The sequence below is a fragment of the Amphiura filiformis genome, chromosome 20 (assembly GCF_039555335.1).
Source record: "Amphiura filiformis chromosome 20, Afil_fr2py, whole genome shotgun sequence".
NCBI lineage: Eukaryota > Metazoa > Echinodermata > Ophiuroidea > Amphilepidida > Amphiuridae > Amphiura > Amphiura filiformis.
Genome location: NC_092647.1, coordinates 23,340,194 through 23,364,701, shown reverse-complemented (window position 1 = coordinate 23,364,701; position 24,508 = coordinate 23,340,194). Strand labels below are relative to the sequence as shown.

At 35.8% G+C, this 24,508-nt stretch overlaps 1 protein-coding gene across 1 annotated transcript in view; it reads right to left on the bottom strand.

The window, feature by feature from the left end:
* Positions 1-23,950, bottom strand: part of LOC140142530 (uncharacterized) — a 35,443-nt gene extending 11,493 nt beyond the window's left edge. Inside the window, exons 1-3 of the mRNA XM_072164522.1 lie at positions 23,846-23,950; positions 22,197-22,306; positions 4,743-4,800 (exon numbers count right to left, since the gene is read on the bottom strand). Of these exons, the coding sequence (XP_072020623.1) occupies positions 4,743-4,800; positions 22,197-22,280 (142 nt within the window). The 5' untranslated portion in view covers positions 22,281-22,306; positions 23,846-23,950. The remainder of the gene's footprint in view (positions 1-4,742; positions 4,801-22,196; positions 22,307-23,845) is intronic.
* Between the last annotated feature and the right edge of the window lie 558 nt (positions 23,951-24,508).

Here is a 24,508-nt window from a genome sequence, read left to right as displayed (position 1 = left end):
GGAACCTATTACTGTCAAATGTAATAATATTATGAATCAGTCATACACAACATTGGGACAAACCCTTCATTCAAACAATAAATACATATTGAAGCAAAACTTTTCCCTTAATCATCCTTCTTTCTCTGCTGACTATGTTTTTGTTTAAAAATAAGAGGTAACCATGGTAACCATGGTTTCTGACAACTTTTTATAGCAAACGGGTAACAAGAAAAAGCAGATGAACGGTAAACAGGTTTGCAAAATAATTAGATGAGTCTTAAAGCGAAAGAAGTTGACATAGAATTGTAAAGATTTGACATAAAATTGACAAGCAGTTCTTAATTCTTATTGTTGACAGATCAGTTGACAATTTTCCCGCGTGTTCTTCAGCTAGCAGCCTTCCTGTCTGCCCATTCACTAAGATATCACACATTACTCTCATCTGCCCAGTCACAGTTCTTTAACCTAAATATAGTTATACATTTTATAGAATGACCTTGGAATATTTCGGGTATAAAAACTCATACTTCACACCTTGAGGTCTAGTTTTAAACAATGATTGCTAATATGGGTTATTGAGATATGACATTGTAAATGAGATTTGGCCTATAAGTTTGGGCTCGCGGTGTGATTGGATTTCCTTTTTCTCTTAAGAATTAAAACATCGATTTCGGTGCATGTTTTGTATGATATAGAGCAATCAAGTCTTCATCAAAGAATTAATGTCAGTAAATGCATTTTGGCTCATGGCTAACACATGTTCCTAATAAGCTTCTATTCTCTCATGTAACAGTAATTGAAAATAAGCTAAAAGGAGTGAAATTAAGAATGACATTTTAGGCTATAATCAAGGGTATCAATGTTTAGACTATGCTGCTAAAGCTCTTATCGTAAGGAAATATACATATAACGAGCTTCTTGTCCTTTATTAAAATTTTGGAATTGGAATTGGAATCTAACTTAAGAGGGCACTATATCCATGGCCAATTTTATGCCTATTTTTGCATTGTTCTCAAAAATTATTGCACATTGGTGACAAGTAAGATTATGTATATTATAGGGGCTACAACTATTGTACTGAATATGCAGCAACTTAAAGCAAGTAGTTATTAATTCATTGATCAAATATTGGTTTTCCCTCATTTTTGACTGTAACCCCACAACTGTTGTTTGTACTGAAATAAAATTTACAGTCAGAAGTTGTAGTCCTTGCCCCTACAATATATACATATCTTACTTGTCCCCAATGCGCTATAATTTTTTAAAGAAAAATGCAAAAATAGGCACAAATTTGGGCAGGGCACTATATTTAAGTAACCTCCGGTATTAACCTCTGAGTCCTCCTTTGATCTGTCAATCAGTTCCACTGAGAGCATGCACATAACACATGTATTGCCTGTTTATGAGAAATGGAAATGTAATGGGCAGTACAGAAGAGTGTACATTTAGAATATAGGTATTCGCCGTAGAAGTAGTGATGTAACAGGATTTAATAACCATAGCGATAGGTGAAAACACTTTTTTTAAAGTGCGATTGAAGCGTACATGGACTCTGCATAATGTTGAATCCCCATAGAATTACGATTCAGGTTATTGTGCCTATTATTTGATCATCAATCACAGCAGCTGAAGGGAGTATCCCATTATGCTTTGCGGTACCATAATAGAATAATGAATGTGCCATAGAAAATGTAAACAAAATCCCTCACTTTCAATAACTGGCTTAAATCAGGGGAGGTTAAGACTTTTGTTTGTAAAAATACGACCTTTAAAGTATTGTGAAACTATCCATAGCTCTCAATATCTAAGCGGCTCTTGTTTATATTTTGTATAGACCACTTGGCATGTGACGTCATTGCCCGGCAGTATGCGCGCGCATTATGACAATTTACATTGTTCTTTGCCCTGCAGTGTGCGTACGCATCGTAGTCTGCTAAGGGCATGTGCATTTAAATCGCCCGCCACATTTCATACAATACAAGAAAGCCATTGAACAGTGTAGCGGCTCGTTCGAGCATATCGATAGACGAGTCCCTCGCCTTTGTTGATAAACAGTGATGTCAAGTGGTCTATACATTTGCTATGGAGCAAGCAGCTATACTGCAATGCTTGCTGGGATACTCCTTTCAGCTGCTGTGATCATCAATGGTGGGATGCAGAGTTACAGCGTACGTCTAGTGCAGGGCAATACTTTCAAAAATTGTATTCACCTATCGCTATGGTAGGTAATTCTACAGCTAATAATAATATCCATCTATGACATTGGCTGCAGTGGGTTAATCTCATTATCGCCCTCTTTGTTTGTAATTAATTTGGCTGTATCAGGAAGTCCAAAAGGTCAACCAATGTACGTAAAAGCACCCTATCCTTTACTATGGGAGGTATCATTTTGGTTGATTTCATACGGACGCGGTTAACATTCTTAAGCCTTATCCAAATTCAAAAGGATAACTAACTTACTTTAGTCATTTATCCATGTTGTTTTGGCCGTTGCAATTCTAATTGAAATGCGTACAATACACATGCTCCTGTAAACCCAAGGTCACGTGTCTCACTTTTCATATTTGGTGTTGATCTGGGACTATCAATGATGTCATATGTGCATGGCTGAAGTGAATTTGTGGTATTTGCCACAATGTCTTTTGCTAATGATCGTTTTAAAGATCCAAAAAACGTATTGGTGGATACATTTATAATTACACGAACATTATTAACCCTCACCACAAGGGTGCCAACTACAGTACTAAATTTTACTGGAATCAACATGAAAATTGCATTGAAATGAGTGAAAAAACATCTAAAAACTTGGTCATTTTAAAATGTTGAAGCATATAGCCAGCACCCAAAAAGGCATGACTCACGTTGTTAACAAGTTCTATCGGTCATTTCCGTTTGTGAACAGAAACGTACAATGTAATTGATATAGCCCTTATGATTCGCACGCCATTACGGGATAGTTATTGAAGTAGCTACTCCAAAATGCTCCTTATAAAGCATAGGGAGACAGTCAGAAAAAAGGCTAACTACTAAACAACAGCCCAATACTATTATATGGACCAGGCCCAGCGAGATGAAACGGTTTGGATGAGTGCCTGTGAAATGCATGGTCATTCGTAACAACATAAATAGAGTTCTTAACATTGAAATAGCGATATTATTGTTGAGGAAGCGTGTGTGTAGAGCTTTTTTGGTAATATGATATCATGCTTAAGTGAATTTGAAACTATGAAGTTATTTCATATTGTAGTATTTGCTCAAATAATAATGATTCAAAGCACGAGGAAAGAGTAATGTTCCAGATTATAAATATTTGATATTTCATCACTCTCTTCTGATAAAGTAAAGTATGTTCAGTTATTAAGTTCAGTTTATTTTAGTTCAGTTCAGTTTCATATGGCATGATAACAAACATGCTGTGTTGGTTATTCTGTCCTCAGGAGTCCCTGGAATACATCATCCCATGCCAACTATAATGTTGTTTCTTCCATAGAGAATACAGGAAGGTTATGTCGTAGGAGTCTAACCATAAGACATTTTCAAAATTCGCATGATATTACTGCATTTTCTTGGACCTTGATTTGGTGGCTTTGTGAAGATTGATTGTGTGTGTGTCTGTATGCATGTGGTTGGCCATTGTATTGTGTTGTAGCAGTGGAAACTATGACAGTCTTATAGAACATTTGTGACCGTACACCACGAATGAGCCGTAAATGTCCTCAATTGTATTCTGAGTTACAGTGTAAAATGGGCATGAAGGTCGTTTTCATAGGTACCTCAATTTGGTGCTACGTGTACCTCATTTAATTTAATGAGATACACGTAGCACCAAATTGAAATACCTATGAATATGACCTTCATGCTCATTTTAACTGTAACTCACGCATCCACAGGATTGAGGACATTTGCACTGCAAACTTTCGTGTGTAACTGCCACTTTACATTTCAAATCCCATTGGCACGTAGAAACGAAGTGCCAGACTATGTGAACTACATCTTGGCACTAGAAGACATTACGTATCAGCTTGTGTCTGTGTTAGTGTATTACACTTTAATACATTATGGTCCGTTGGTAGGTATTTTGTGTCGTAATAAGTATACCTATATATTTATCTATTTTTCCGTGCCGTGTCTGTGTAATTATGTGGTTGTGTTTGTGGTTGGTGGTGGTGCGTATGTATTTCGTAGCTAGACCTATGTTGCGAAACACAAACGCACATCTCCACCCACCACATACACATTCACAGACATCCGCAGACCCAGGTGCGAGAAACTGATAAGAACGCCTTGCACGCATCCAGAGGATGATTTAAGGAAGCCCCATCATGCACTGCAAACGTGTTATCACTAAAGTTTCAACTGCCACTTTACTTTTAAAATCCCATTGAATTCTGTGCAAAAGATGTTGTTTAAGAATTGTGCGTGTGTCATTATTACTTATTACGTTGCAATTCTATAATAACCCAGCAAACACAACAATTTTTTAAAACGTTTTGTTAAAAGCGTTCTAATAACATGGCAGGTTATATAATGCTCATGAAGACGGTTTTAAAACGTTTTATATTACAAACATTACAATAAAATTTTAAAATATTGTCAAAATGTTATTTCAAAATATATCATGTTGTAATATTTTTGAGTAAGTTTTCCAAAATGTTTTTAATGATTTTCAAAACGTATTATACCTTTTATATACTCTTTATATAACCCGACATATAAACGTTTTCTGCAAAACGTTTGTGTTTGCAGTGCTTTGAACATACCTAATTCTTCTCCAGATTTTTCTGTTTCCCACATTCGTCTGTATTTCTCTTTTGTATCCTGTAAAAATAAATAAATAAGTAATTTGAAATGGTTATATGAACACATGGAATTACACATAACATGATGGATATTCTTTTCTCTGGAGTACAGCTTCCTGTATTAAGTTTTTACACTAACGAGAACTTCTATACGCTACAGTATATTGATTTTGAATTAGTGCAGGGTCCAGTAATTTAAAAGTTTGTCTCAACACTCCCGCGCGCATTAGAACATGTGCATTAGTCATGCCTGAATTGTCAACAAAAAAATCAGTTTTCCTTTTCATTATTTTTATGTTAATGTGCGCAGGTAAAAAATAAAGTATATCCAAATGGAAATTTAATTTAAAAAACGCATTCCTCATTATATTTTGAATATCAGAGCAGCTTTGAGACAAAATTTTAAATAGTTTTCAAAATCGTAACTTTGAATCGATGTGGTTGACTACGCTGAAAATATGAAAAGAATGTTTCTCTCATGACGTTGAACATGTGGTGATTTATATTATTACATAATTGCATGGTCTTCCTAGATTGAATCTGACAAATTGGAGAAATACCAAGACCATACAAATGCTGCTTTATCATAAAAAAGAAAATGGTCAGATTTCAAGGTGCGCATTGATAAGACTTACGTTGCAAGTCCCGACGTTATTATACAAGTGTAATATTGCTATAACGCCACAAAATTGGGAATGTCAGATATCAGATATATACCCGGTTTGGACTATAATTCCACAAAATTTGCGATATCTGCCAGAGTGTCTACTACGAATAAAAGAAAATGTATACTTTAACCAAACTATCAAGATAAACGTTCCTATTGTTTAGAATTATACAAGAGCAGAAACAAACAATGCTTCACTACCACCCTACACCTCTCAATGTTATATCGGTTAACATTGTTATCACTACAATGTCCGCAAAGGATGGAGCTACGATTAGCTTAAGCCGTTTGGGTGTAAATAAGAGCATTTTAGTACGCCGGATCACATGCCTTTGGGGAAGAACGAGGATAAGTATTATATCGTTGTGTGATCAAGGCATATTTAGGTATGCATGTTTCGCCGGTATACATCACCAATTAACAACGATGCGTCCGCGTCGTCTGCGTGGTTTACTTTGCGAGGCAGTTTTAGGTAAAGATCGGTTACTTCACATGATTCTTGCATTCGGAGTGTCCGTTTGTCATTGCCACACAACCTTACAAGAACATCGATGATTTCGCTGTTGATAGCAGCAATAAATTATTTTGTATTTTATATCCATGTTTCATAATTATTGAAGAGTTATTGTATTCTGACCAGTAGGGGGGAAAGGGGGTGGGAAGAGTGCCCCCCCCCCCCCGACAAAAAAGAAAGAAAAAGTGCCCCTCCGACAAAAAATGAAAGAGAAAATCAGGAGGGCAAAGGAAAAGAAAAAGGGCAACGAGCTCATTTTCTAGCAAAATTCAGGGCCAAAATAGTTTAAAATACAAAATTTAAGCGCACATATAACAATAAAACCCTTTTTTAGCCGGATAATGGGCGAATATAGTGTAAAATACCATTTTTTTTTGCGCTACGCGCGCACATCATCCCAATAAGGCCCTTTTCGGGAAGCTCGAAGACATACAGTCTCTATGTATTGTATGATGCAACTGCAATTTTTTCGTCTGTGCCCCAAACTTTTATTTTGCCTCCCCCCCCCTGACCAAGAAAGCTGGCTACGCCCTGATTCTGACATCATTGTCTCTGGACGTAACATAAATCAAGACCAATTTTTGTATCCCGAGCTTTTGATCTAGCAGAATCGACCCGGTGCACAGATTTCTACTTCAACTTTAATTTCCTCTCAGATTAATTAGAGCATATGCATAAAACTATCTTGCAATTTCAGCTGCCTGGTATATGCACATATCTATGTATTTTACTAAGGATATGCGCAATACCTTTATGGTCTTTTTAAATCAGGAATACGTTGTCTTGCATACAGACGTGCCAGTATGACATACACATGTATACTTACAATTTATTACAGACATAATAGAGACGGATCATTTAAATAGATACTCAAATGCATGAACATGGTTGTTTGGTTTCAAAACTAATCTTTTAATATTTCCACGTCCTAGACAGTAAGGCTATAATAGTCAACAAGTAAGAGATATGTAAACCTAAACAAATGTTTAAAGTTCTGAATTGTTCATTTTTAAATACACATATAATGGAATATTTCTATATGTAATACTGCTTTGTGTTGTACATTTATTTTCTTATTACATTATTATTACATGTATATAGGAAAGAAACTCTTGAGGTGATGTGGGCATTTTAATATCCTCTTTGTATCCAATTTTAAATCACTTCTCTCTGGCAAGTTAAAAAAAAAGGAAGGTTTTATTTCAATCTCTAATGGTGACCCGCAAGTCAAATTGCTAGAATTGTACATTAAACACATCTAAACAGACACAATGCAGTTTGCAGGCAGCAGCTTAATCAGCGCCAATATTGCGACATTAAAACAAACAACTATACAAACATCCAATCCAACCCAACCCCATCCCCCAGAGTAGGCAATGAGGATAAAGTGCATTGCCCAAGGACACAACACGTTGGCACGAGCGGGGCTCGAACTCGCAACCTATGGATTATCAGTCGGGCGCCTTATCAACTCGGCCACACGTGCATATTGATGCAGCAAATGAGATAAAGAATACGAAAAGATGAGTGAATGACACTTAACAAACAAAATGATATCAACACACATGGTGAACAGTAAAATTGAATCTTAATGGTGTTGTATATTATTTCGTTGGATCAGTCATTCAAGCTCAAAATCGAATTTATCTCGACAAAACAAAATTCTATTTTCCCAATGTACCCAATTGTTTTTTCATAGCGTTTCTCCCATTCTATCTAATTTTTGTATCCATATCTAGTTTACGTGGAGCCTCGAACAGTTATAGTTAGGTCAATAGCGTTTGACTATTGTGCGAGAGATTGCAGGTTCGAATGGCGATGGTTTAGTACGCTCTTGTGGCCCGTAAGAAAGTCAGGAAGCTGATCCTCTTTGCGATGGTCATTTGTGGAATGTCTAGGGTGTGCGCCGTTGAAGCTGCGAAGTCCTTGTCTAATCGCCAATGAAAGAGAGATGGGCATTCCGATCACTGTTTATACAGGATCGTCTCCTTTACCTTTATCTTTAGTCGTTACCAGTTATAGCTTCCTCATTTGACTTGTTTAGCCATGTTACATGACCTTTGAGGCTTTGACAGATTTTTTTTTCAAATTAAATTAAAATTTGATGTCACCCCTTTCTTAATGTTTAACATCTTAATCCAATTTATTTCGAGCAAGTGCACATTGAAATATATGTTATTTCCTTTTGAGTCAGCCAATTACTTTAATTGAATACAGACAGACAACATGCATGTAATTTCCTTCAAATCCATTTGAGTACAGTAACATAATGGAATCACTTTCTAGTTTCTGCTATTCACATATAAATGACTTTTTATCACGATCAATGCCATTATTTTAGTTTAAATGTGTAGCGTATTGTCAGGTGAACATGATATCGGTCACAGTTAATTACTACTGAAGGATTTCATGCATACAGCCAATATAAAGTCTGCACAAAAAGTAACGCAGCTGTAATAAATACTCCTACAGCTTCAGAACTAATAATTATTTCCACAATATTTCTGCACAGAAAAAAAGGATGATTGATTTACGCGCATTTTGATACCCCATTTGTCAAATGTCGCTCAATATTAACAACACTGTAGTGCCTTTGAAAAAACATACCCGAATTTAAAAGTTGCTGTTTACAGCAATCCATGGTTATTACGCAAGCATTGTAGCACATAAAACCCTCCATTATCTTTGCGCTGACTTCAAATCAATACAATAGCTGCAACCTTTAAATTCGGGTATTTCCCTTTAGAAACACTGCTGTGTTGTTAATATTGAACGAAATCGGACAAACGGGGTATCAAAATGCGCGTAAATAAATCCTCCTCCTTTTTGTGTTGAAATATTGTGAACACAGCTAGTTCCGACGCTATAGGAGTACTTATAACAGCTGTGTTATATACTTTTTGTGCTGTCTTTATATTATAGGCTGTAACAATAAAAAAATATACAATTGAAAGTTCGCTTCTTAGAAAAAAATAAAAAGAGATCATGGCAAAACGTTGATTGGTTTCTTTACTAGTTCGAGCTCAAACACTATGCTCAATTAACTAAATTGTCCTAAAAACGAGTTGGGTCACTTTGACATTTTCGCGCATATATCAAGCTTGCATTGCGTAAAATCGACTTTCATGATTAGCAATTGCATTTGTGCAATTATTGCACTTTCCAGAAAAAAAAATAAACGGGGTTATAGCGTAAATGTGAGATGCAGTAGAATGAGCAATATATTGGTTTGCAGAAAATTACTTGGTATCTTTCCTAGTTCGGGATCAAACGCTATGCCCGTGTTGGGCCGTTTCGCAAGTCTGGTTTGTATCGCGTAAAATGAACTCTCATGCTTATCGTCAAAGATTAAAAACAAAGGTTTTTCGTGTTTTTCTTACACTTAATTGACATTAGTAAATAAATAATATGTTATTTAAAATCACAAATTAAAAAACCACATAAAATGTTCCTTTGTTTAAAATTACCCATCTTAAGAGCACCGACCAGATGGTCCATGATTCAACTCAATTCAAACAGTTTTACTACACAAAGACACGAAAGTGGCACAAGCTATTTTAGGACTAGTTTACACAATTGGCCATAATAATATTCGCTTGTAGACCACCGATTTCATGGACACAAAGCTTATGTAGTAGCTTAAGAAATTACCTTGACGACCAAACAAATTCAATAAAATCAATATGTGACATGTTTGCCTAATACTAAAGTGTATAAATTGTTATGTTACAACCTGTAGGTCCGTATATAGAATCGGCCATTCGTTTTTAATATTCAACCAAGAAACCCGAATAAGTAACGCATAATAAATAGCATGTTAAACCATTTCCCAGCGCCTTTGTGTAAAAAAAATGTCATGAATAAAATCAACTGCAAGTTGGCTGTTAAATAAAGAAATAGAAACTGAAAAAAACAAACAGACAGATTTAACAGAGAAAGCATTTAAAGCCGCCCTCGGAGAGCCTTGGGATAAAATATATGACATATAGTGCAGTAACGCGGTACACTATACGCAATACATTGGGTAATACGCAATACGCATTCCTGGCATGTGTTTCAATTATATAGATCTTTCCTCACTTTGATACATTTTTTCGGGAAAAGAGTGGATAAGAGTTTCAAACTTTTCACAAATTCTTAAATCGATCACGAATTTAGCGTTTATGCGCGCAGATGCCATCGCGTCACGATCGCCCTACACGCACACTCGCACTTACAATAAACACGCTCACTACACGATCATTTCCATCAAATGCGGATTCGAGTGCCTTTTGATTATGCGTATCCTAGGAGATTTCATTGAAACGTTTTAATCCAGGTAACACTCGTCGTGTGGAGACCCTCATTATTGTGGGTATGCTCTCCCGTGTAAATAACTACAGAATTGCCCAATAACTTGATATCGTGAACTACCTCTAATCATAGATTATCTTTCGGAAGCGTCTGTAATCGATTCCTGCTTGCTATGATGTATATCAATTGACAAGGCTATTTTAAACAGTCTCCATCATTCTTTGGTAAGGTTGAGGATGCTTCTACCCACTTACTTTGAAACAGAACTCATAACCAATAATCCAATAACTAAACTTGTTAGCATACGTATAGACGAATCCAACGAGCCAAGTCGGCCATTATAGGGTCCCCGCATGCACCAAACAGGTGGGTGGATTAAACCCGCTTAAAATTCGATGTTAGATTCTTTTGTGTTGTAAACTGTCATCATTCTTTTGTCTACGTGTAACACGGATGATAGAATGCAGTTTAAAATACCCTTCAAGGCCGCATCATTTCAAATTTTAGGTGAGATAGCTGGGTCCCCGTCGCGGCTATGGCTGCCATTGAGGTGTAGGAATGCGTGAAATCGGATTCGTCTATTGTATCCGAATGTATACAGAACGTCAAATATCCCGCAAATATCAGAGTAGTCTCGGTCCCAGCCGATTTGTGCTCCTTCGTCACTAAACAAACCGTCTGGCGACAACCTCATAGTACGTCTTTTCTGATTGGCTGAACATCAACGCCATAAATACTGGCGTTAAAAGAACAGAAAAAAATGAAAGGGTAAGGACAACACAAGAAGAAGCGAGAGAGTGGGAAAGTTATAGGTTAGCTCACTAAATTGGAGGAAAAATTAGTTGGCACACTTTTTTTAATCTGTCAAGTATTCAAAGCAGACACTCGCCCCTTTATGCCAGTTCCTTACCATAAAGTGATGTTGAAAGGTCTAACAGGGTTTGCTCGACGTAGCTATGTTCGATATTGCATTTGGAGCAAACGAAACAATTTACATGAACATGTTGAACATGTGCAAACATTTTTTTTCCTTGCTTGTAGCATCAACATTAGTTCTATAACTACCCTCTTTTTATCCAAGTTTAATTCACCTCTTTCTGGCAAATTTTGCATGTTGATGCGGATGCGACAACGTGAGTTGTCATAGAGAACACAAAAGGAAGATGATTGACAACAAACAAACAAACAAAAAAACAAACTGAAACCGATAAACTCCATATAACATGATTTTTCTATTCATAGTGGATAGTAAATATAATATATACTTGTGTCATATAGTATTCTGTTGGCCCAGTCATTTTTGCTAAGAATAAGATAATCCCGACGATTATTCCCAATGCCTCCTTTGGTTTTCATCAATTATTTATTCTCTTATTATGTTTTTCCCATTTTAGCACATACTGGAGCCTTGTAGTTTCCATATTTGTTTTCTTTTGTCATGTCACATGACCCTATAATCTATTTCCACTAGACTTTGACAGAAAACTAATTAAACTTTTTGAATGTCAACCTTTTCTTATTTTTTAACATCTAATGTCTTATGTCGAGCAAGCGAACATTGAAATGCATGTAATCTCCTTTGAGAGAACCAATTAGTTAAATTGAATAAAGACAGGCAACATGCATGTAATTTCCTCCAAATTCATTTAAGTGCGGTAACATAATTCAATCACTTGCAACACTAGCATTTATGCTATTCACATATAAATGACTTTTTAACACGATCAATGCCATTATTTAGTTTAAGTATGCATAGTATTGTCAAGTATACATAATAATTGTTCACGCCTGTGTACGATTGATTGAAGGATTTGTATGCCCACAAGATATATTTACACTATGGCCTCTTTTTGTGTTTTAAGACATCTTTGCAGCCTTCTAACTAAAGAATATACCAAAGAAATGAAAAAAAAACAACCATTAAGCTAAAATCATTTCACTTTACAAAAAGGAGGACAAGGTAGACATCAAAACATACCGCCAATTAGTCTTCTTTCATTATGTGTATATATCTTCACGAAAATTATCCACAGAAGATTGAAAGGTATGCGAGATTAAAAATCAGCCTAGAGATCCCTGATCATGTACAGGTATTAAATCAACTGATCAATACCAGCTCGATGTATATCTTAGACGTAAAAGGCATTTGACTTCATATGGCATAAGGATATGTTTGACGCACTGAGAAAGATTAGGTTAAATGAAATTTAACGTATTGATTATCATAGCGTGACTGTTTGTCACGTGAAAATAGTAAAATGAAATGAAATGGAATCATAGACGTAAAAGGCGTTTGACTTCATAGGGCATAAGAATATGTTTAACGTACTGAGAGAGATTAGGATAACTGAAATTTAACGTATTGACTATCATAGCGTGACTATCTGTCACGTGAAAAGCGTAAAATGAAATGAAATGGAATCATAGACGTAAAAGGCATTTAATGACTTCATAGGGCATAAGGATATGTTTGACGCACTAAGAGCATGAAGAGAGATTATGATAAATGAAATTTACATCTGAATCCTGGACGACATATACCATAGGACACGTGACACGTGACGTTCGAGGCTGGCGAAAATACAAGGCTGACAGCTCCATTCAAAATAGACATTGTCGTACCCCAGCGGTTTTGGAGTAAGATAATTTTGCATTGACACCACATAACACATTTAGAATTATTGTTTGTGAAGATTTCATAATTATGTGTTAATCCAATGGCGACGTCAAATATGGCGATATTGCATCCGCTGCCACCTGACATATACACAGATGTCATACCACTGCCAGAATACACATAGAATAATGATATTTCCAAAGAGGAGCGATTTGAGAGAGCAGTGAGACAGTGAAATATATTGTTGCCAACGAATTTCATAGCAGCACTGGAGAGAAAGGGAATCAACATCGACGGGGAGATGATAACGATTTAAAAATTTGCAGATGATGTTGCCCTAACAACAGCATTGGTAAAGAATATGGAAGATCGACTGAGTAGCTTGTGCAAATCAAGCAAACGCACACAAGAAAAAAAGGTTTTTGTCAAACGTTGAGACTAAAGAGACAATCGCAATAGAGATCCACTAGATCGAGAAAGTTGACAACTATAAATATTTAGAAGAGACCTTGAGAATGAACACTAACACAGCTGAAGAGATCCCAATTCGTGTAAAGCGATTAGGATGCATAACCGATAACACTGTCACTGAAACGAGGAGTCTGTGTAATCAGTTTGCGCTAACAATTATGAACAATATCAAGAACAATGAAAAAACAATTATTAGTAACAATCAGAGAGCTATGTAGTGGAAAATGCTCTACCTCTCATTGCGTGAGTCAGAAACAACACAGCGAAATCATCACCTTCATGAGAACAACAGCTACGCAGCAGTAGCAAGAAATATGCTGGTTGAAAGGCTCATACAGCATTTGATGAAACAGCCTGAGTGCGAGTGTGTCAGTGTTTTAAGGCATTCTTTTAAAACATTCCAAAAAGAAAATATTTTTGGTTATATTTCTTTAGTTAGCTCTCACTCATTCCGTCTTCAGAAGTTAGTAATTGTAGTGAAAACCTATAGGGGAACCACCCCTTCATTTTGTTCATAGGCCGAGGGTTGAATTGCATCAAGCATTTTCAATTTGACATCCAAAATCGAAGCGTGTTCTTAATACTAAGCTGTTAACTATTCAACTGTTCTCTCTTTCAAGTGAGTCGCTTTAAAGTACTATAGATGACATATTACAACTGGCAAAGTTTATTTATTGAATGACGACAGTGTTAAACCATCAAATATTTAGTAATTATTGCCTCAAACCAACTGAGATTTCGCGTTTCCTATAGATTGTATATAACATTTCGCTAATACATCATCATATTTACATGTTACATAAGTTGTCAAGCAGGTTCTTTTTTTTTTTTCGACAATTCAATCGTTCATTTTTATACGTATGCAGCTAATGGATGCCCCCGAGGAGCAACTTTACAATTGACGCAATTAAAGTGACACATAATTATAAAGCACCATTTATAATTGTTTTGGCTGAAATGTCTAATCCCATGAGAACCATGCTATTAAGAGAGTTAGATTATAGTAAATGAAGGCCTTTATTACATTATGATGTCAACCTTTTTGGTATGTTCACATTCAGGCATCTAAACGGGACACTGAAACCACATTAATGTGCTTTGTAATATCCAGATTAATGTTGACATACGTAGTATACTTTTGGTTCGTCTCATGACGCACATTAAGATTTGAAAACACATATGACTATACACATTCAATATATTAACCCGTCTTAAACGTTACATTATAAGGCGCATATAACAGTATGCTTCTACTAAATGTATAAATAGGTATTTATACACGTGACCACCTTCGCGCTGCCATAACAGCTTGTAGCATGTAAGACTCAAGTGACCTTCTACATAGCGGGTGGTCTTCCTGTACATTTTATTGCAAAGGCGGTAACAACACGAGACTACTGTGCAGCAAAACTGTCTATTTTGTTCAACTTTGTGATTATATTGTAAACGTTTCCGTCGATAAATATTTTTTCATCAGCAAATACTTTCAAAATGTTGTTGCCATTCAATTAATACTTACATTTGATGATATTTATCTAAATAGTTCATATCCTTTTCAATGGCATGAGGATTTGGTCACGCTTGCTGGTCTTGGTATGTCGTGCCCATGAGCCATGTACGTATTTATAAATACGTATTAATAAAGTCGAAGGTAGCTGTATTATGCGTCTCTTGGAAAGCGTCGCGCTATACATATAACGCGCATTGCAATAATCAGTACGCTTGTTAAGACGCAATGCAAGCCACGGAATATCCTCATTAATGCACACTAAATGCGGCATGTCCTCCGGTGTAAATTGGCTTATAACCTGATATCGCAAACTACCTTTAATCACTGTGAGAGATACATGGATTATCTTTCTGATGCGTCTGTAATCGATGCCGTTCTGCTGCTACAATGTATGTCAATTGACTATGCTATTTTAAACTGTCTCCATCATTCTTTGATGAGGTTGAGGATGCTCCTACCTACTTATCTTAAAACATACCTCATAACCAATAACGATTAGCGTAATACTAATAGTTGGCGACAACGATCGAAACGTCTTGAACCTGAATATATAGGGGCCGTACGAGCATCGAAGATACTAACACGCGGATTCTCCTACCCAGTGTTTTATAAAGTTTCTAGTAGCACATGGTACACGATGAGAGAGATAGAAGGATACATAAAATGAATGAGCGAGAAACAAAGAGATAAAGAAAGGGAACAATGACAAAGAGTAAGGAAGACAAGAGACAGAGGGAGACTAGAGAAAGATAAGATGAAACATAGATAAGCTCACTAACCCACGAGGTGACTTGGGTATTTTTTTTACAACTTCACCCTTTTTATCCGAGTTTAATCCAGTTCTCGCCGGTAAATTACGTGATGATAGGTAAAATTAGTTCGGTCACACAGAAAATAAAAGAAAGATGGAATTATAATAAAGAAACAAACTGAAAACCGATAAAAAACCATTAACATGACATTGCCCATGGGGAAACAGTAAAATTGAATTAACCTGCTGTCGTGCATTATTCTGGTGGCCCCGTCAGGCAAGCGGAAGACCAATAATATCCGGACGATACAATAGTATGTAGGCATGTCCTACCGTTCCTTAATATTTTTAACATCTTAAACTAATCTATGTCGAGTAAGTGCACATTGACATGCATGTAATTTTCTTTTGAGCGAGCCAATTATTTGAATTGAATAAAGACAGGCAACATGCATGTAATTTCCCTCAAATTCATTTAAGTGCGGTAACATAATTTAATCACTTGCAACACTGGAGTTTCTGCTATTCACATTATAGATTACTTTTTATCACGATCAATGCTAATATTTTAGTTTAAGTATTTCAAGTGAACATATCGTTCGCAGTTAAGTACGACTGACGGATTCGATGCATTCAGGCAAGTTAAATGTGACCTCATTCTATTTATTTTTGTTTTTGTTTTTACACTTTTCAAACATCTTTAAAAAGCACCTCTATGTATTTTTATTATTGAAAGGATGTCTATAAAAACTTTTGGGTAATTTTCTTTTTAGTTATTTTCCATTAATTATTTCTTCAAAATAAGTAGTGTGACATCAATTTGGAGCTGAATGCAGACATGATGAATTTGACTTGATTGTTAATGATTGCCAAAGCACAAATATCAATAGTAAATAAATAGTTTTGAAATGCGTATTGTGTTTCTATAAACAGCCGCCAGACGACGTTCATAATTTAAGTTGCAATATGTATTTAAAGTTGCCATACATTTGATTGTTTCAGTACATGTTTCCGCAGCTTTAAAGGCATAATATACGATTTCCATCAAAATTGATTTTCTTATTCGTTCCTCCAAATGCTGAAATGATGTTGGTAATACCAGCAAAGAAAAAACATCCCATTTTCAACAAGGTAAAGTGAAATTAACCCAACTGACTATTTAGCCGTGTAACATTCTGAACTCCACAATATACATATTATAGCAGTTTACTAGATCTTGGGGCTTCATATTCATAATATACGCAACTTGTCAACAAGAAGATCGGAAAGTATGAGAAGAAGGGAAGGTGATACGATACTACAGCTACTTCAACAACAACAAAAAAAAACAACGACAACAACACAACCTAACAATATAGATTATAAAATAGTCTTCTCTACAAGGATGGTAGGACAGTATAAAATCACCCTTCTGAAACGCCATCAAAATTGTCTTGCTTACTATCACTAGTACTATAAATGTTTTGGAGTACTATATACAACATTTCATTGATCTGGTGTATTGCTTCCAGACTAACTGGAGAGTCTCTCGACGCCAGGTGAACTTCTATTGAAGCACATCATAACGGAATCTTTATCAGTTGCCTTTACCGTTTCCTTTAGCCCACTTAGCCTCTATCACGTTTGTGTTTAGCCTCTTACGCAGACTATCGACTGTGTGTGGTTTTCCTTTATTAACCCCTCTCCACTGCAGACGATAAGTTTGGTATTTTCATTCAAATTAAAAAAACGTCAGAGTTGAACATTTCCATGACCATATTTAAAAATCAGCAACAATAATGCATTTAAAAAGGGAACAAACAAGTCCAGTATTTGTTCAGTGTTTTTTGCGATGGCTCTTGATACTTTTGAGAAAATTTATCAAAAATCTTTTAATGTCGAAGTTATGCATAACATCCACGTAGAGTAATTAACACCCTGCAAATTGAAAGTAAGAATGCAATATTTATGACACGAGGCTGGTAAAAATGGAGCAACCAGATAAGATTTGACTCGTGACTCCTTTTTATTTTTCGGAGCAAGCCTTTTATCGGAATAGCGAGCATTGGGATTAGTTGTCAATCCATGTCTTGTATTTTGATGTCTATATAATATAATTTCTTTGATTATCTAATGCTATTTCTGAATGGACGTTAAGGGTATTTGCCTTTCAATTCCAATCAGGGACGTATATGAAACACGGCACAGCGCATTAGTAAAATACTTAAAAATACTTCACACCAGGTTTCGAACCACTACCAAGGCACTCTAAATGTTAAAGATTGACAGGCCGCCTGTCACAGGCGACAATGCCTACGGTGCAATAATGAATTGTGATTTTCAAAGGTATACATATCAACAGTGTAGTAAAATCAGATTTACAGAATCAGGTAGAAATGCAGTCACAGTAAGACATATGACTCAACTTTTCTCTTTGAACAAGTTCATTTGGATTGTTAGATTAAACTGTTGACATAGTTCTTTTTGTGCAAATCCAATAAAATGAAGATGTTTGACTCACATTATTAGTGTCGTTTCGCCACTACACTAGTGGTGTCATCAGGCTGCTTTTTAAAGCCACTTACCAGTGGTTTTGCCTGACAATCGTACGCGTATCGATGTATCCTACGTATCGTAAACGTATCGTTGTGTATCGCTATATCGTTATGCATCGCTTATATATTAATTTCAAATAAACACCTCAAGATTCTTAGCATTAAGCAAAATTAATGAGTGGCTTATAAACACAATTTATGTCAAACCCCATTGAAAAGTACCCATAACTACATCAACGAACGCCAGTACATGTAGTATAATGTTATTTGTTTTTGTATATCTGGGGCAAATTAGTGAAAAGTTGAAAATGCATTAAAATCAATTTTACCTATTACTCCGACAGTTTGAAGCGCATATAAATTTAAATTTAATATAAGTATATCCTCGACAAAATTGTTTGATGCATTTTAGATCTAGAGTAATTATTACTTTAACCCTAGAACTACGAAGGGGGGGGGGGTTGTACCACACCCTCTAAGATCTTTTATTCGTCATAAATTGATAAAAAAAACCGCACACATTTACGCCCAAACTACCTAAGCTAATCGTAGATCCATCCTTTGCGCTCATTTTAGTGATACAATTTTAACCCAGCACCTTACCCGGGGTAGGAACGGTCGTGCCATCAAAAATGACCGTAGAGGGGGGTTGGTAAGGCCTAATGATTTTCATGAGCTACTGACTTTTTACTCGTTAGTTAGGTAAAAAGTCATTTCCTTTTATATTTGGGAGAAAATTCGCATTTTTGTAGAATTGTTAGCCGAAAATCAATTTTGCATTAATTTTACTTTTGTACATAGCCAGAAATTTCAAAATTTGCACGGGCGCCCTCACATTATGACGTCATAGCAACATTATGTTTGTACATACTTTGGTATCACTGGATAGAATGGACCCATAACTATACATCAGTACCAAATAACGGTATATCATCAGTCTGAGCCTAAGTCATTTTTTTTATTTTTGAGAACAAAGAACAAAATGTGGTTCAAGTATGCATCAGTTACGCAATCACCCTAATTATTTCGGATTATTCCATTTCATTTGTATCATTATCATTTGTTCTTGAGCGAATAAATTATGTTTAAATGCATGCTTGAACCATATTTGGTTCTCAAATTACAAAAATTGACTTTGGCAAAAAGCGTAGCAGGTTGACGATATGACGTTTATAATTGAAAGTGAGTGGGGGAAGGGGTTGCAATAACCCTCCTCTCCTCGTAGTTCGTGTTACAAAATATGGCTCAGTAGTTCTAGGGTTAAATATTGTATACCATGATACTGCCATTGAAAAATCAATAATAAACCAAAAAGGAAAGGACATTTTCTGGAAACTCAATTCTGATCATGAAATAAAAGGAAAACAACTCATATAATTTAGCTAAATCAAATTTAAAATATACATAAATAGCACATGCCCATTCATATACACACACATTTAATAGAATAACAATACCACAATAAAAGCGGTGAAAAAAAAAGCTGTTAATATTATCCAAATTATATAATGTTAATGAAATCATAATCAATAATAACATCAAAAACCGTGTCAAATCGATAAAATAATAGAGATATAATGTGTTAAAAATGCATGGAAATCAATGTTTAACGGAACAATCCTACCCTGGATGAATTTAATTTACAAACTAGCTTTTCATATCATTATAATGTGAGGCGCTGAAATTTGGTCGATTTAATTTAAGAATCTTTACTTGACCCAGATTGACGTTCAGTATGTAATGAAAGTTGACTTTTTTACCCTAATTTCACGTATTCCTATACCTCTATGTCAGCCATAGCTGGGTCCCCGTTGGGTCCATCCTACCTGAAATGTTGAATGGTGCGACCTTGGCGGTGATTTTAAACTAAATTCCATCACCCGTGTAACACGTAGACAAAAGAATGACAAAAGTTTACAGTACTGTAACATCGATTTTTAAGCGGCCTTAATCCACCCAATTGGACAGTCACAACACCAGTTTGGTGCGGAGGGGACCCAGTAATGGCCGAATGAATTCTTATCATCACTTGGCTCGCTGGATTCGTCTATTGAATACTTTGATGCAATTTCTTTATGATCAAATAAAGACCATACGGTCTTTCAAACCACAACACCTGCTACCACGAAATGATCGTAAAGTCACAGGTTGTGGTTGGTAGTTTCCGGACATCCTGGCTGACTGGGTTTTCCTTCTTTGATTGCAACGCACCTGTACAAGTTGGTAGTATGTCCTTCGTGAATTTGCCATTGTGCCCTCATTCACAAAGGACATACAGACATACTACTGGCAGCAACCAGGATGTCTCGAAACTTGCGACTTTATACTTATTTCGTGGTAGCAGGTCACATAAATGATGCACTCAGACCGCTAGTCACTAAATGATGCACTCAGACCGCTAGTCACTCGATGGCTATTGTTATACAAGGCTCACTCAGTCATTTAATTAGGCACCGGGACCGATTGAATTTGGTTGAATTGAGCAAAATTGTGACTTTTTACACCTTACAATACTCTGTTGTCTGGTGGCTCTGATAGACTTTGCATTTTTTAGTTATCAATTGAAGACTTGTGCGCAAGAAGACCGTAAGTCCACTTGGCCCTCAACATGTATACATATAAGTTTCGTATAGTTATAGTTTGGTAATGTTTTATACATGTTCAGGGGCCAAAACAAATCTTTCACAACCTTTCATGATGTTTTCACCCTGGAACATGTATTAAACATTATAAAACCTTAAGAAAATATGCGTAACTTTAGTGTATACATGTTGAGGGGCCAAGTGGAGTTACAGTCTTCTTGCGCTCAGGTCTTCAATTTTGAATCAGTCTGTACCCAAGGTTAAATCTACCAGGTATGAACAATCTGTAGATAGTGTCTTTGTTGTGACAATAATTCCGAGTTTAAATGCTTGGTCACCCGCATTTGCACAGTAATATTTGTGGGACCTGAGAGCACATCATTAACTTCTAATTGAATTCTGAATACGAGGAATGTCCTTCTGATATCGGTATCATTTGTATTTACTTCTGTTTAATTTTAAATTAATTTAATTTTGTTTTATATATTTATCCACATTGTTATTATTTAAATGTTTTTGGATGCACTATCATGTTGATGAGTGCCACTGATGTAAAAGTGATATCCGAATAAAAACTAAACTAAACTAAACTATCAAATAATTCTTTTTTTTTGTTATTGTGTTTTTATTGAAAAAAGCAAACCACAGACACATGATTGGAAAAATTAGAACAAGTATACATAAATCATTAAACATCAATCAAATCACAAACATACACAAAAGTTCTGTGACCAAACATATCAGATTGAACCATGCGAACATACAAGAATTACCTGCCACCACAAAAGTGGGCATACTTAAATTACATGTACATGTACAGGAAGAGCATGTCAAAGGTGATTTATAAACAGTACATTTACAACCAAAAAGTGAAATCAAAAATCAACACTCCATTTACGGATGTGTTGAGATAGTTTCCCTTTTTTCAGAGCAATTTGATACTCAATCTTACGTTTGATAATGATAAAGGATTTAAGACCACTAAACGAAAGAGAGACATTTTGGAATTTACATTTGTAAATAAAAAATTTGTAGCATAAAAATAAGAATGTCAAAAAGGGTTCATCAGGTACACCAAACATTACATCAATCTGGTTGAAATTGTAGTCAGAATGCAGTTTCATATTAATAAAATTTTGAAGAGCCTGCCAAATGGGATTTACTTTTTCACAAATATCAAATAATTCGTGGTATATAGTACACATTTTATGGCAAATTATTAAAAATAGACATTTTTTGACAAATAACAAACAATCCTCGAAGTAAACTTTATAAATCTAATGATATGTATTTAAAGTGCATGTAGCTAGGATGAAAAGTCGACCACTATATGGAAATTTCAGTGAACATTCGTATTGAATTAAGATATACCCGAAGTTTCATAAACGACCTAATAATTGTAGGAAACTTCATGAAACTTGTTCCTAAAGTAATACAGTACCTGGTAGGTAATAACAATGTACATCTTTATGACACCAATAATCTGTCGATTAGTGACTCTGATAGTGTGGTTGTGAAGAGACAGAAAACTAGAAATGTGCATAATATCTGTTGATTCATGGCTGCCCCTACTGCAGACTTACTCCCTGAAATGATAATAAAAAACAAAGAGACACCAATAAGCATGGATCAAAGGTCATTTAAGGGTCACTTTTGATATCTTTTTATAACATTACGTAGCACAGTGACCATGATATGACTACCGTTTAAAAAAAACGATATGGGATTCCGAATCATAAGATCGGAGGTTTGAGTCCCGGCGTTGATGTGGATGTTGCATTCTTGAGTGTCAGACTTTACTTTGATTTGTTTTTCTCCATCTAGGAATTTCCAATACTTTAATATATCATATTCATTACGGAGATAAGACAGATCAATATACTCAAAAAAAAAAAAGATGCAGGAGAAAATCTGCGAGAGCAAGTATGGTTTGAAAAGTCAAATACACGGAGTCGTTAACGACCAGGGCTCGAACCTGGATTGATGCAAAGCGAAGAAAGAACAGCTATGTTAACTCGTGCTCCTCGCTATTGCAAGATACTACTAGTAGATCGGCATTCCGTGATTCACCAAAAGTGAGCAAGGAAACATATCTTAGTGAAATAAATTTGACAAAACGTGACTGGTTATTGATTGCGCGATACGATGAGTAAATAAAAAGAAACCGAGTTTGACTCACGTATGACTCACGGGGTGCAAACGCCAGACAACAGCGCGTCCATTAGTACCCCACGCAGGCGATCATCAGAGGATAGAGTACAAGTTCCCGTGAAACGTCCGCGACGTTCCAGTTCCAGGATACATGTTTGACTTCGGGATTCAATCATGTTCACCGGTGTACTTCACCGTTTTACAAATAAACCACACTATGGTTTAGACACGCCGGACGCGAGTTGTTAAACGGTGATGGAAAATGTGACACATGATTGAATCCTTTCACATGATTATTTCATAAGGAATATCCGTTAGTCATTGTCACTCAACCTTACAAGAAGATGGATAATTTCTCTACATGTTGATATCAGCAATAAAAATACAGAATTAAGTGGCAATCATGGCATGTTGCCTGTGGGGATCGACGCAAAGTCAGGTACCGCGTGAGCAAACTCAAAAATAGCGCAAATAGCATGAACGTACACAAAGGAAATTTCGCGCGTAAGATGAGTGATGTCGCCAGGTCTGAACGCTGCTGGGCGTCGAGTACGCTTAGAGGGCACATGCATATACAATTCCAATATATGGTTTAACCGCAAACATATAAACCAAACACACGAGTTCCAGGCATGATGTATTTTAAACGCTCACGCGTAACTCGTATGCGCTTCCGACAATTTACGTTCGCCTATACGCTGCTGGAAAAGTGTGTATTTATCACCGAATAACAAAGTTTGGCTCCTGTACAAAGGTATAGGAAGAGTTGATGAAAGCTTAACGACGACTTGTATTGCTGTACTACTACTGAAGCCCGCTGTTATTTCGTAATCTTACGTATTCTCCGAATAAACGTAATTTAAATTTACTAAAATGTCTGATCTACTGAAATCCTCCAATACCGATGTAATGGACGAAACAAAAACTGTAAAAAAACAGACTGATTTTGTAAAAAAATGATTTGGAGAACAAACCTGATGAATCTATTCACTGAAGTTAAAATCAAATATTTGCAGCTACTTTTCCTGAAAATGTTCAAACTTGCTGGCAGACAATATACGAGTGGATACACAAGTAGATATTTATATAAACGAATAAAGTAAAACGTCAGCATTACACTATATATGAGACGAACGTAATAAGACTCCTCTGTTGAGACAAACCTACAAAATATTATGTAAACATCCACATTTATGCCAATCCATGTGGGAAAGCGAACGCATAATTGTTTCATAAATGAATGCAACATTTTAATTGTGATGCCTCAAAGGGATTCTTGTACTTTAGTGGCTAAATACCATAAATAATTCAGGAAGGTCAATATCGTGATATTCAAATAGAAACCGAGAATACTACAGCAGCACTTATTTTCATTGTATTACTTAATTTGAGCAATTTAATAATTAATTACTGATAATGCCCGGCTGTTTTGATCGCTATGAAAATGATATTTTCAAAAAGAGATTGGTCCATACGAGTGATATAAATAATCCAAAATTTCAAAGAACATTGATCTCGAAATCAACGGACTCTCGTCAATTTTGCACTGGTCCGAAATCAAAATTAAAACTTCGATGTTACATCAATGTAACACTAGACTTAAGATCCTTCTCCTCATTTTCGATTTCTCTTTCTCT